This window comes from Puntigrus tetrazona, chromosome 7 (assembly GCF_018831695.1).
Source record: "Puntigrus tetrazona isolate hp1 chromosome 7, ASM1883169v1, whole genome shotgun sequence".
In the NCBI taxonomy this organism is placed as follows: Eukaryota; Metazoa; Chordata; class Actinopteri; order Cypriniformes; family Cyprinidae; genus Puntigrus; species Puntigrus tetrazona.
Genome location: NC_056705.1, coordinates 23197262 through 23212283, shown reverse-complemented (window position 1 = coordinate 23212283; position 15022 = coordinate 23197262). Strand labels below are relative to the sequence as shown.

At 41.0% G+C, this 15022-nt stretch overlaps 1 protein-coding gene and 1 long non-coding RNA gene across 4 annotated transcripts in view; one reads left to right on the top strand and one right to left on the bottom strand.

Moving 5' to 3' along the window:
* The window catches only part of LOC122348649, a 35949-nt gene that overhangs the window by 8932 nt on the left and 11995 nt on the right, over positions 1 to 15022 (bottom strand). Inside the window, exon 3 of one of the 2 annotated variants that reach the window (XR_006251350.1) lies at positions 11812 to 11857. This is a non-coding gene — a long non-coding RNA (uncharacterized LOC122348649). Of the gene's footprint in view, positions 1 to 9951; positions 11858 to 15022 lie in introns of those variants that run through there. The other variant, XR_006251349.1, reaches the window with a different exon arrangement.
* en2a (engrailed homeobox 2a) lies at positions 1759 to 4689 on the top strand. 2 transcript variants are annotated; one of them, XM_043244313.1, is made up of 2 exons: positions 1759 to 2653; positions 4368 to 4689. In XM_043244313.1, the coding sequence occupies exons 1-2, from the start codon at positions 2173 to 2175 to the stop codon at positions 4682 to 4684; spliced, it is 798 nt and encodes a 265-aa protein (XP_043100248.1). In that variant the 5' UTR covers positions 1759 to 2172; the 3' UTR covers positions 4685 to 4689. The 2 variants fall into 2 exon arrangements, with proteins under 2 accessions (XP_043100248.1, XP_043100246.1); XM_043244311.1 differs by having other exon boundaries at positions 1763 to 2656.

Sequence of the window (15022 nt, the reverse complement as noted above, 5' to 3'; positions counted from 1 at the left end):
GTTAAAGCCGAAGCATCCTCGAAGACCCTTAGATAAGAGCCGAGTCCATTCCACTGTTGAGAAAGGCTGTACAACAGGCCAGCGGTGGCTATTGTACCGCCATGGACCTTTCAGACGGTTGCTGTCGGGGGATCTCCATCACGCGACAGTAGGCTATCATTACGAACGCGGCCAATATTAAAAACATGACTCGAATATTTCTGGCTCACAATTTTTTGCTACCAAAAAACCGAATTAAATTATCTTCGCAATAAAACAACACAGGCCGTAATGAAAAGCAAATGTACGCATGTATATTCTGACTGTAAATAATATACATACAGTTACTAAAAGTGGAAAAAAATATTGAGTGAAAACGTGATTTGTGTTTTGCATTAACATAAGGTGGTTAGGCAGATAATATGCACCAATTTGAAAAGAGACTGCACGCTCTTGGCTCGCATCAGAAACTTCATAATGAGGACTGCAATCACAGAAGGCCTCTTGAGAAACCTCTTCAGTTAGAAAAGCTATAGCTGCTGCACTTTCATTGAGAGAAGCTAACCATCTATACCGGCAGCTCCAACAAGGCTATACAAACGCTATACAGAGGGCACGAGGGTCGATGCTAGCGTTGATTTCGTTGTGCCATAGGCTGTAAAGGTCACTGTCAGTGTGGCCCAACGCCTAGGCTCATTTGGCGTCGTTAATAGACGTAACGACTTCAGGCTGCTTGATTGAGAATAAAGATTGAAATGAATCAGAATCGCAATGATGTGCGCCATGCATTTGCTGCTCCTCGGTACCTGGAGAGAGCGAGACGGTAACCGTATCTGCAATACAAGGCTTTCAGCCGTTGCCAGAGCGGTTAAAGCTTGTGAACAAGTCAAAGAGAAGTTCTGCTGTTTCGTTTTTACAGCGATTACGCGCAAAATATATATCTTTTTTAATTACCGGTGTATTTTAAAAGATCCATTGACATCCGTCCAAAGAAATAAGCAACCAATCACCATTACCATTAAAATATAGACTGATCGTGTCTATAGAGGAAGAACTCTCCGTGTATTCATATTGTTGACTTTATCGGGTTAGCGTGCAGTCTATAGTGCGTATAAATAGTGCGCGATCATGATACTGTAATAGACTAATAATGCTAAAAAAAAATATTCATCGCTGTAAATCATATCAAATTGAATAACATTGCTCTGAATGTTGAGAAACTTGAATTTCTCCTACTTCTTTTCCATAAAATGTCATCACACATCAAGAAAACAGTAATGATTGTTATGGGTTGGGAACTCCAGGCACACCATTGCGGAACGACGTTGCCTCCACTCCTTTTGGCTCGACACATGGCATTTTAGGCTACATTGCACGTTTTTTTCCCAATTAATCAAAACCGCAATAGCCATAAAAATAATACGATGCATTATTTGACTTCTCAGAAAACGCAACATGAATCAATCGCGTTAATAGTAGAAAAATTTCAATTTCATTTTACAATCACTAGTTTCGTGAGTGCATTCGAAGAGTGAGTTGACCAAATCTGGTTAAACGATGCAGAGAACACACAGCTACGCTACAAGTAAACCTCTACGATTAAAACGTGAAGACCGTGTTCAGTATGCAGGTTGCATTTTTGGCACTGCCTGAATTTGTATTTTGGTGAAGCACTGTGTCTTTAAAAGTGCAAGGATGAGTGTTGTCTGTTACTCTCGAATCAGGGCCATGTGACTAGCTCTTGACTATTTTATTGGTCGAAGGCACGTGTCTAGGATACCGGAGTGTAACGTCACTGGGGGCTCGTATTAAAAATAAGAACAAAAATCCGGAGTGAAAGTATTTCAGGAGCAGTTAGGAGCCCCACTTCTCTGTCCTCAGAGTAGCCACTGACGTCCCGATAGTTGCATTGCGCAGAAAAAAAACAGCACCAAACTGGCAAGTTACGGTCCATCAAGCTTAAACAGAGAACATTCCGTGATTGGAAGGCGTAACTATGTTTTTCCTTTGTGACCACGGTGCGCAAAGGCTTTTTCTTGTCGCTAAAGCTCACTGACAGATTTTCTTGCTCAGTTTTGAAATTTTCCCGAAGTGAACAAAGTGGACGGAGTCGCCCGCGGAGCGGGGTGCGACTGCCTGAGTGCGGGAGAGCGATAAAGGGTTAAGGACGGAAAGTGGAAAGTGTGTCTCAGCATGGATGAGAATGAGCAGAGCGCAAGAGACGCGGAGCAGCGAGGAGCGGCGGACGAGTCCAACAGCGCCATACGACCCCTCCTGCAAGCTCCGGGGAACCTGCAGCTTCCGCACCGCATCACAAACTTCTTCATCGACAACATCCTGCGACCGGACTTCGGCCGCAAGAAGGAAGCGAGCATCACGCGCGACGAGGGCGATCACGGCGCGCGAGAAAACCACAACCCTACGGGTCCTAGCACGGGACAGGTGGGGAGTACTGTGCCGGCGGAGGGGACTTCCGCGACGCACACGAGCGCTGGGGGAAAGAAGGCAGAGATAGAGAGCGAGGAGCCCCTGAAGACCCGCGGGGAGAATGTGGATCAGTGCCTGGGTTCAGAATCGGATAGTTCACAGTCCAATTCAAGCGGGCAACTCGGCCAGCCTATGCTGTGGCCCGCTTGGGTTTACTGCACGCGATACTCGGACAGACCGTCGTCAGGTAGTACGTTTCTTTGATTATTTTTACCATGTGCCAGGAACCTGTTAAATGCCCGAGAAGCACTGAAAGTTCTGCTCTGCACCGGTTCCGATCACGTAAACCACACACCGAGAGGCCGCGGCGATTTTAAAACAAACGAAAAAAGCGGCAATACAAACTTGGTTAATTTTACTGAAGGTGTCGGAGGAACTAAAGTCTTTCGTATATCTACACATTTAGGCCTGATACTGGATACGAGATGGGATTTCGTGTTACCCAAAAGTAAACGACAGACGCTTAAGATCGCCAAACCAAACCTTTAGAAAAGTGCAAAAGTAGTTCGAACTAAATTTCCGCCAGTATGACCAAACTTGCTGTTTCGGAGTTATTAAGTGTAGCTTATTTGGGTTATTTCTTTCATTTCGATTCCACACCGCTTGCTTGTGGATTGGGAAGGATAGCCTGATGTGGTCTGCCTATTTTTTGTTATGGGTTTTAACGAAGAGAACGAGATATAAAATGTGTCGAAACGCGTCCGCTTTTAATAAAGAACTAAATGAAATGCCACAGAAACGCAATTTTAACGCCGGACGGTTGTCCACGAGAGGTTTTGCCCTGCGAGCCTTTCGTCTTTGTTGATATTTCATTAGCATATTTTTGACAATGGAGCAGGCCCAGCGTCTATATTGTAAGCAAGCGGTAGTTTATGAGCGCTCGCGTGCATTAAAGTGCATTTCCCGGCTTGAACAGTTAGCTAAAATTGTATTTGCGTTATAGAAAACAAAACAAAAAAAGCGATACGTGCGTAGCTGCTGAAAGCTAACAGCGCGAACTCGAGCGAGAATTGTCATTTAGCCCAGTCCGTCGAGTCTTTTATTCGGGATACTTTAAAAAATATTTATAATACAGTCGACCGCTATTCGCAGCAAAATTATCTCAGTTAGCCTGCTGCTTAAAATAAAGAGCCGGGTGCCTGCTTTTTAGCTAAGAGAGTGTATTTAATAGCCTGCTGCCATTCTTTTATTTTCGTTCAGGCAAGTGAATCGATCCGTTGCCACGTCGTAAAATAATGTATTTTCGCGCCAGTCCTACGTTTGATTTTCGCGTTGAAATGTGGGTTATATTAAAGTCGACGCCTTCTGTCGTTAAAAGCACGCTTCGATTTAATTATTTATGTATTATCCAAATATTCACCTTTTTTTAATCCCACCGCATTCGGAGCGTTTTAGCCGTCGTAAAGCAATTTTTGTGTTTTTATTTTATTTTAATTTTTTGGACTGCTGTCTGCCAGCGTCAAACAGTCGTGATGTCGAACGGGTTAATTCCGCGTATCACCGCCGTATAATCGTCCTCGCGCCGTTTAGGTGCCTAGGAAAGCTTTTTAAACAAATACTGTCCAATGTGGAGCAAGGCGCGAATCCCTCATTAATATTCTGCTTCATCTCTGAGGTTTCCCGCATTACCTATTAATGTAGCTTCCACCGAGCAACATGCACACGTAGAGACAGAAGAGAGAGAGAGAGAGAGAGAGAGAGAGATCCATACCGCTCACACCCAAATGTGACGCAAAATAAATAAATAAATAAAGCATACGTAAAGCAGATTCATAAATTATAGCCCGACTCTGCGTTGAGCGTGTTTACAGCCCCCCTTCCCTGCAGGACCATACACACACACATATAATATTGGTGCAATCTGTGCTCGTTATAACCTGTTATTTCGTCCACGCACGCAGGTCCTAGATCTCGTAAACCAAAGAAGAAAAACGCGAATAAAGAGGACAAACGACCGCGCACGGCCTTCACGGCGGAGCAGCTCCAGAGACTCAAGGCCGAGTTTCAGACCAACCGCTACCTGACCGAGCAGCGGCGGCAGGGTCTGGCGCAGGAGCTCGGCCTCAACGAGTCCCAGATCAAAATCTGGTTCCAGAACAAGCGGGCCAAAATCAAAAAAGCCAGCGGCACCAAGAACACTCTGGCGTTGCACCTGATGGCGCAGGGACTGTACAACCACAGCACCACGTCAAAAGACGACAAATCAGACAGCGACTGAGACGGGGAGAGGGGGTGGGGGTGGAGGTGATGGGGGTGGGGGGGCGGGGCGCAAGGTTATATTTACAATGCAATAATTCAAAAGAATAAAGGGCCAGTTAAGAAATATACCAGCATTACTGACGTTAAATAGAGGCTATATCGAATTATGTCAAAAAAAAAATACATTTATCGAATTCTCTTATGAAATAATGGTCAAGTTATTTCAAAAATAGGCTATATAGGTGCCGTTTTTTTGCACTTGGGCGGAGTGGCTCTCTTAAGAAACAAGTGTTTTTATCGTTCTCCTCTGTCACGCTGTCACTAGAACCGAGCGTTTATCGACACAGCGGGCGTTTATATAACACGTTTATTAGCTACGTTGAGAAAAAAAAATGCGAAAACCTCGCTTAAGTCCAAAGAGTCTCTTCTGCTGCATCCAGGCAACTGTGACCACTATGAAATGCATCTTATTTCCACGTTTGTCGTATTTGATCTGATTGTTTGATACAAAACGGACGCAGCGATCGTCGGATCTCGGCGGGATTTTTTTTAAACAAAACAAAAACAAAAAAACAAAAAAAAGAAGAAGAAAAAAAAAAAAAAAAAGATTGTTCTTTTTACTGTAAATAAATTCACAGTCTTAGCCTGGTTAATTTTAATGAGCGGATTTGTGGGGGTGAAATCGAGAAGAAGAAGAAATAAAAAAAAAACGCGCAAGAACGTCGTTAACAGCAATGCATCACTTTGTAGGTTATCTGGTTGGACTGCCGTGTGAAATAGCCTAGAATACACGAAATAACATTGGATTAACCTTCATAGCCTGGGCAAAACATTTCAACTAGGTGCGCTGAATAAATAAATAAACAATGTACCGCAGCGTCTTAAATCGCATAGGCCTACATAGTTTTTATAAAAGAGCAATATAATCATCTTTTGTAGCAAAAAAGTATGTTTTGATCGTTATAATGCTGCCTATAAACGTGTAGCACTGACAATGATTTCGCTTATGCGCACTCTTGACAAAAGCCAGGGTGAGCGCCACAACACACCACACAGAAATATAAACAAATATAGAAATATACAGCTCTATATATATATATATATATATATATATATATATATATATATATATATATATACATATACATATATAAACACACAACTATTGAATAAAAAATAAGCAAACCAGCTGTTTACTGTACGACAGATGTTAAAATACTGTTTTAATGTTGACTTCATATTTGTTATGTATTTATATAGATTATATTAAGGAAAAAAAAAACTTTATCCAATGACCGGTGTTGCTTTTTATGTGAGAGTAGATTTCTAAGGTGTTTAAATTGCTTATTTATATTGCAATAACTTCTTTATGTGAATGAAGCGGTATCGGGGCCTTTGCATGAAAGCTGCAAATTGTCATATTAGGGCATATTCACGCGTGTTTAGAAAAGTTAAAAAGGTATGATCGAGATTTAAGTTGCAGACTGTATCCATATACCAAATTGTGGACTTTTTACTTTTTGAATCTTTTTTGTTTTGTTTTTGGTTTTGTATACCTAAAAAGAGTGTGTGACTATATAGCCACCAAACCTAACACACTTTGCCTTACAAGTTCAAGTGCGAACTTAATAACACAGAACTGTGCCGAATCAGAGAAACAGTATTAGTTCAATTGCATATGAGCATATCTATGAATATGGCCTTCTATCTGATATACGACCTAATGAATTTACTCATCAGCGAAGATCTATCTATCTATCTATCTATCTATAAAAGCTATGTTGAAAGCTGAAATGGAAAAAAAAAATTAGATACTACAATGCTATTTTTATTTTGTGTTTACAGGTAATGTTTGTTATATGTGTAAATAATTTGTATCACGTACGTATTAATTGTGTAATTAACTGCCTCCTGAAATCTTGATAAAAATTAAATAAACAATAAGAATATTAATTCTCAACGTCTCGTTAGCTTCTTTATTTGGTTTAATGACCCTCTCTTTGCTCTCGCGCTGAAAAGGACGCGGCACGCTCGTGAAACGGACATGACGTCACGGCGTTGGCACACAACGCTTCGCCAAATCAGGAGCGAGGCGTCGGGGAAGCGTCGCGGATACGCAGAGAGCGTGCAACCATCACTTATAACCGCATGGATCTTTTGTTTAACTTTTATGAAATCCCCGCATCAGCGGGTTGCGCCGTAACCCTCACACCCTGCCCCGTGCGCAACGACCGGTGCTCGCCGGAGAAGGGCTTGATTGTGTGCACACTTCATTATAAGCTCTGAAATCACGAAGCACATTTACAGACAGTGTAAGGCCTACATTGAATAGTTTTATGATTGCGTTGCATGCAATGGGGATCTCAGTAGCACAGCTATGCTTAACCATAACGAAATGTGCTAATTTCATTATTACAGCTAATAATAATAATAATAATAATAATAATAATAATAATAATAACGGAATCTATTAGCAAGTGCAGGACCGAGGGGACGACGGGGACTCAGACAGGGGGGGATGGGGGTAAATGTATATTTCTAAATAAAAAGTACAATTATATTGATATCAACATGCAAATTAGACTTCATTTATTAGTTTTATTTAGACCTGGGACATAAACTATGATTTTGGATAATGAATAGGCCTAAGTACAGCTTTTTAGAAAACACAATTCGTATTAATTCCTGCTAAAATATAATAAGAACAACCACTGCTTCTGACGAACGCATTAATTAATTAACCACTGCTGGTAAAACAACTGCGGCGCGTTTAGACTATTTTTTGAAGTTCATTTTGCGGGACGGTTTTTTTTTAAACCTGACAAAAACAAACCAAAAAAAATAAAAAAAATAAAACTCAGAACGTCGTTAAAAAAAAATCAGGCTTATCATTAAAAATGATAAACATAACCTTCGGTCACCAAACGCAATGCACGAGGTACTTCAGCTCCGATCAAAAGCGTTCCGCAAAACAAACAAACTCTAGGCTATATTTAAAATATTGAAGTCAGAAATTATTTAAAGCATTTAAATGAAATCGTGAAAAGCAGACCTACACTTTTTTTTAAATATATAAAACTAAATATAACAGGCTGCGTTTTCAACGTAATGCAATAAAACAAATGCATTTGGGCTAAAACAACATCTGGTTAGATTCACGCTTTATTGTTTATGTGCAGTACAACAAACTTCATATAAACTTTGTAGACCACCTAATACAGCGTCTTAGATTATTAACAGACCAACAATCTTTATAAAAACCTCGCAAAACCAGAAATTGTGCTGATTATACGTACAAAATAAAAATAAAACACACATTTGCCTTTAAACAAAGTGATCTAACAACGTGACGATTCCGACTCAAGCACTCAAGCACACATAAACAGATATACAGGGCATGGCCTTTTTGTTTCACTTAGATAAGTCACTAACTTGACTTTCTCTAAAATATGTAAATGATCTTCATTTAAAAAAAAAAAAAAATCATCTGGTCATAGTCTACCTGTCCTCTGGGGGGAGGTGAGGGGGGGCACAGACAACTGGCATTTCCCATGCACTGACCTGCTCAATGACAATGCCTCATCTACATTTCTTTTCTAGCGCCCCTTGTATGAGGAAGTGATGCCCAATGGTTGAGGGGAGAGGTCCCTGACCGGCTTTCTATAGAGCAGAAGTATGTGTGTTTGTGTGAGCAAAGTAATGAGAGAGACAGACAGAGAGTGAAAGAGAGAGAGAGGGAAAGAGATTTAGAGACAGAGAGAGAGAGAGAAAGAAACCCCAAATGAAGGTCAAAACCTCCTGTCATGGCTGCAGGTGGCTCATTTCCTCAGCAAGGAACAGTCCCCAGTCCTGCCCACACCCCCTTCAGCTCTCGCTTTCTTCACCTTACACCCACATTTAACTTTCTCTATCGCACGCACGCATACGCTTTATTTACATTACGTGCACTTCAACTACCGCCCAAACTCACATAAGCTGCGGACGGTAGTTTAAGTGTAAATTAAGTGCACATCTCATCAGAAGGAAGTACGCTATTTTCGCTGACTTAAAACGAACAGGTTGTAATTACGCTGCTGAGGTGCAGCTCTGGTCACGTCAGAGCGCTTGCGTTAAAGGCATCGTTCACTGATTCGTTACCAAAATATTCAGCGTCTAACAAACTTCAAGTTTGCCTGATATCATGGCAATTCAGACAAACAACAGAAAAGCCTGAGGTGGAGGGAAAGTATCAGAATACGGATGTCTACTCGTCTGCTTTCCATACAAAAGATCCACACACCCTCGACCCCCTCCCGCCCCAAACTCCAAACACTCCCACTGTGCTTTTCTGCCCCGAGTTCTCCAAACGCTTCCTATGGACCACTGAGGAATGCGCCTGCGAGGTTCGGAAACGTCATTAAAGGAGTGAGGGATGCAAATGGAGGACAAAAGGGATGACATCAGGCCGATTTCACACCAGGCCCTCGGATGGCCAGACCCAAGCCAGGGTCCTCACTACGCACGGCAGATCAAAAAGACTGCTGCACATACGCAGACCGGTCCGGCAAAGCGGCGAAAGGGATGGTAAAGAATGCTAATCCGCAGGACAAATATATTTTAATCTCGTTACAATACAATAGTTAATGCTGCAGCTAGTTGATGGGAAAAGAGCATCTCATATCTTACCTCAACTCTGGTGCATCTGATACAGGTGCACACTCTCTAACTGCACGAGACATTGACTGAGATTCAGAGGAAGACCATTCAAGTTTCACAAAGCATCCCCTGAATAATCAGAATCAGAAAATATAGTTATAAGATGGAGTCAGCTCAGTCATAACATGCTTCCATAGTAATATCAGAACTAAATCCATCCAGGACCCTCGTCTTCAGCACCTTACCATTTTCAGAAAGCGAGACACACACGCACGCGCACGCGCACACACACACACACACACACACACACAAATACACAGATACACAGGGGTTGGTTTTTCATTTAGGGGAAAGCTCCACTGGTGGTGTCAGTGACCTCTACTGAAACCCCAGCAGGGCTCTGACATGCAAAGGAAATGAGTCTGAGTGAATGAGTGTGAGTGTGTGTCTATCTCCTGAGCACCTTGGTAACTCTTGATCTCTCATGTATGGAACTCCGGCAATGGGCTCCTAAGAAGTCAACTCGGAGGACAAAAGGAAGCAGAGGCATTGAAACTCCAGTCTCTTGCTTTTTCTCGCTCTGTCTCTCTCTTAAGTCTCACACACACATACCGGCACCACATGGGTTACACCAATTAAAAAAAAAAAAAAAAAAAAAAAAGCCTAATGAGAAATTTTAATGAGCATGTAAGGTACAAGTGCCAGTCACTGAAGTTGTGGCAGTGACTGGCAAGTGCACCCATTAACATTGATTTCAGAGTTAAATAAATATTAATAACTCTAAAGTTTAAAATAACTTCATGGAGACCACAAAATAGAGTTTTTAGCTGTCCCCTAAAAAGTTTTTTTCAATTGCTATTAACTATCTATTACACTAAGTAACTACCTATCTATGTAATTATCTATTACACTACGGTTGAAAAGCTGTGGTTCAGCAGGGAAAAAAAACACTTATTCAGCAAAAGATGCATTAAATGGACAAGTGACAGCAAAGAAATGTTACACATAAAATTACAAATGATTTCTTAAAATAAGTTCTTCTAAACATTTTATTCGTTGGTTTCCACAAAAATATTAAAGCAACACAACTACATTTTTCAACATTGATAATAGTAAGAGGATGTTTCATAAAAAGCAAATAAACAGAATGATTTCTTAAAAATCACGTGACACCGAAGACATCACATGGAATGAGTCTCTTTACTGTATTTTTGGTTAAATAAATGCAGTCTTTAGATTTGGTATTAATAAAAGAGCAGCGCTGAAAATACTCGTTAACTTTCTTTTCCCAAAAAATAAATAAATAACCAAATGTATTGTTTTTAAAAAACAAAGTTAAAATGAAAGTAATGTTACAAACATGTTCACATTTAACGTAGTGCACTCGCACGTTACAATCTTTTAAGTGAGCTAGCGAGGGTTACATTTAAAGTCTGTTCAGAAAAGCGCAGCACTACAAGATTCTGAGTAAAATAACCCCACAACAAAACTAATTAACCATTTACTCAAAAACTCAATGAAAATGAGGCCAGAGCATTTGGATGTAGAAGTTTACGTCCGTCATTAAACAGCAAGACATATCATTAACTAAATCTAATATAAAGTAAATCAAAAGCTCAAAGGCGTCACTGTGGCACCTCGCCTTTGGAAACAAACTGAGTGGCTGACCTTTCCAGAATGGTTACTGTCATCTTTCTAATACAGCACAGCGACTTTTGACCTTATACTGTACGACATTTGGAGACATAATTGGCCGTGACTCCAACTAACCATGAACAGGACAAAATAACCATTTAAAACATTCTATTCAGTTAAAGGTCTACAAATTTTAAGTGAATGATGTGTGTATGCTATCTCCTTCCTGATATTAAAAAAACACGTCAGTACATGTTTAAACTTAGTTTCAATGCATTAAAACCGTAAACTCAATGCTCGTATATTTCCTTTTTCACTACAAGCACTCGCTACAAATATAAATGATAAAATCAGTAGAGTGCAATTCATTTGCATTTACTGTTGTGGTGAGTTGTGCTCATTAAAAAGCTTTATTTCTGCAGCATATGGATGAGCCTTTACGTAATAATAAAAGGACTTGGAGTACAGACAAAATACTCATGTATCTAACTTGAGGCTCAATCTTGATATATTCATTCGGATAATACATAAAGATCATGTTTATTAAAATAAAATGACAAGTGATTTATATTTAAAGAAGACATTTTGCCAATTAAACAAGCATGAACGAACATCTGACATTAAGAACGATTCTAACATGGTATTATTGTCATTTGACAAAGAAAGCAGCGGTTACTGTAGCATTAACTTAAGCAAAAACAGTTAATATTATATATGTATTTATCGTATGATGGCAAGTAAAAGCTGTTCTGCTTCAGTGATGATGGAAATAGCCAGAGAAAGAAAGTAAGAGCAAAGAACAGCACTTTATAGAAAGTGAGGGAGAGAATAACGCAGTAAAAAGATATATACGTACAATCACATTAATATTACTACCTGTATCATCTCTGCAGACACATCAGCTCTGTTCCTCTTCACTATCCTGTGACAAACAGACAAATTCACAAAAAGAACATCAGTGAGACACATCAATGCAAAACACGAAAAAATGCAGACTTAAAATTCAATGGCACCATATGAAAGTACAGCATTCAAGAGTGTAATTTTCAGTCCGACATGCAATGATCTATTCATTTGAACTGTCGAGCTGCATTTTATCATCAACTGAAGCTGGAAAATAGGGAGGGTCACATGTTTTCCACAGAATAACCTTGACATATTATCCTAACATGCTCACATACACAAATACATTCAGAGAGCCTCAGAATCAGAGAGAGCAGAGACAAGGTGTCTGCCCCATTATGCTATAGTCGGGGGGAGTTATATTACATCCTTCGTGGACCTGCCCTGCCTCTCTCTGGTGTGCTGGCAAAGCCAAGCACAAGGCAGGCAAACAAACTGGGTCATTGTTTAGACTGTTTCTTGGCCACGACGATTTAATTAGACACTTTAGCGAGTTAAACTTTGCCATAGCGTCTAAAATTACATGCTTTTGACTACAAATGTGGAAACGTATAGTTATACGGCACATAACTACAGTCGAAGTACCTTCGTAAAAAGCATAATTGAGGAATTAATGACACAGCAAAGCAGGAGAAAAGGCAGTATCAGTCAATCTAAGGCATTGTATGCTATATATACATATTTTTTTTTTTTACATTTAGTGCAGAGTACACTTTAACCGTTCAGCCGAAGCCACGCTCGAAGAACGGCGGTGAACGTAAACACCTGAGCAAATGTACTCGTTTTCCAACAGCAATCCAGATTCTCCGCTCTCAATCATCTGCCATGTGGGTGTACAGCAGTGAAAAACCCTGACTACATCCATTCATCACAAATGACATACATATGACAGCCTTCATTAAAACATTCATGACGTTTTGACTGCCATGAAATGCATTTACTAAAGCATCCCCCGTATGAGGTAAATTACTCCCATTACATTCTTCACGGTTGCACGCAGTGGTGAAGAAAGTGTTCAGAGCTTCAGATATGCACGATTGAAGTAGAACGTCTAGTTCTCTTAGCGGCGTGATGGGTTTCATTTTAACCCAAACCTGGGCACTTTTTAAAACGTGGGCACTGAAGAGCCGGCGTTGATAGTGCCGATGTTAAAGGGCTGAGACGTTTAGACTGCGAAGGACACAAGATTCCAGTGCATTTTACCTCAAAAGTGACAAAACATGGGAAAAAGCGAGCGGGGAAGATGGGTGGGGGATTGGGGAAATGGAGGGGTGGGTGGAGAATCGGTGTTCTCTTGGCAGCTCACTGCGGCTGCCATTTTCTTGGCTCTGAGTGGCTGGTTAGAGGGCGGGGCAGGAGCAGCCACACAGAGTACGCCATAACAACCCCCCACCACCCCGCCTTTCCTGCAAAGCACCTCCGTATCGGCTGCTCCGCGGTCAGAGTCATCTAATCCGCTCCCAATCACACCTGACAGAACACTTGACCATCACAGGCTCGGGATCTGTTGAGTAAACCGCTGCATGACGGCGAGGCAGCATTAGCGGTGCAGGCACCAATCCGCACAGGAACAACAACAGCGGCACTTCCTGCGCTTTCAGTGAACAAACTATGCCCACAGCCATTCATAATGAAAGGAAAACCACGACGTGCGCACAACATTCACACCAGCATTTCAGAAAGATTTTGAAATTGCAATATTCCTGTGACCAAAATTTTCACCTGTCATCAGGTTTTGTGTATCTAACTCCCAAAAGGCACAATCATCATATTTTACCAGAGATCTTGACTCAGCATAATACAAGAAAATAAGGACAATGATATTTTTTTCACACTTCACGACAACATTCATCCCTGTGCGAATCGGATATGAAACACACTTTTTTTTTTCATAAAATAATTAAAAAATACTCCCAATAACGTATATAATTAATGTCATGCATAGACTGCAGCGTAATATTTATATTAGCTACCAGGTATTTATCAATCTAAATGTAACGCATTTGATATGAAGGTCGTTTAAAAACTTTATCCCAAAATTAATCACCGTTTTATTTTTTAAATCAATACCACCAAGAAAGGCAGTACAAAAAATATATATAATCATTAATTCATTTAATAAAAATACTTACAGAAAATGTGACGTCGCACAACGTGGGAAACGGGATCAACACAAGTTCAAAAGTTTCATAAAAAAAAAAAAAAAAAAATCTAAAAACACTTCTCTGCATACTTCTAAAATCCTCAAACTACAGTGCAATTATTTGACAATATTTAACTCTTAAAAAAATAAAGAGAGAGAGAGAGAGAGAGGGAGAGAGAGAGAGAGAGAGAGAGGAAACACTATATCAACAACATGAAAAAGGTCACATTATCCATTTGTTAACAGCAGAGTCTAGACAGGTCAAGGTGCATTATGTTCCTTCCCAAATGCCCCGTCTCAGTATCTCCAGACCCCTCACATGAATCTCTTCAGAAGGAGGGGTCAGCAGTGGCCAAGTGCAGGCTAATCAGGGCAGAGGGTAGTGTGACCCCCGGTGGCTCCACTTGGCTAATCAAAGCCCCCAGTGCTGGGTGTCAGGCTCTGGGCTGCAGAGGGCAACGGGGACAAAGATAATGGGGAGGGGGGGAGTTGTGTCCACTCTCCTTTGTCTCCATTCAGAGACAGAGACAAGCTTCCCCTCAAACAGATGACATTAGGGCTGGTTCTTTTACTAAGGACGCCCCTGATTTCGGAACGAACGTACAGACAGACAGACAGACAGACACTTCCATATAAACACACACACACACACACACACACACACACACACAATGCTGCTTTCACACCCCTACACCATCTGGGGCCTTCATATCCCAAAAGGGCTGAGGAGGGAAACCAGGGTTTAGCACACCTCCTCTTTTCTCCCTCCCTCCCTCCTTCCTTCCATCTTCTCTTCTTCATTACTCGGGGCCTGTTTAAACAGACAGCCAGGACAGACATGGCAAACATACTGAAAAGCTTCTCAAAATCCTCATGCAAATCACAAGCCAATCTGTGTAGAGAGAGACAGAGGCATTTTGGGTTTGGGTGGAAATAATTAACTCTCTTTTCTATGCTATTTCCACCAGACACAGATGAGTCTGCGAGGCCTGTGCTGCGGAGGGCACTGTCCAAGTCTTCTATGCTAAAATTAGTTTTATT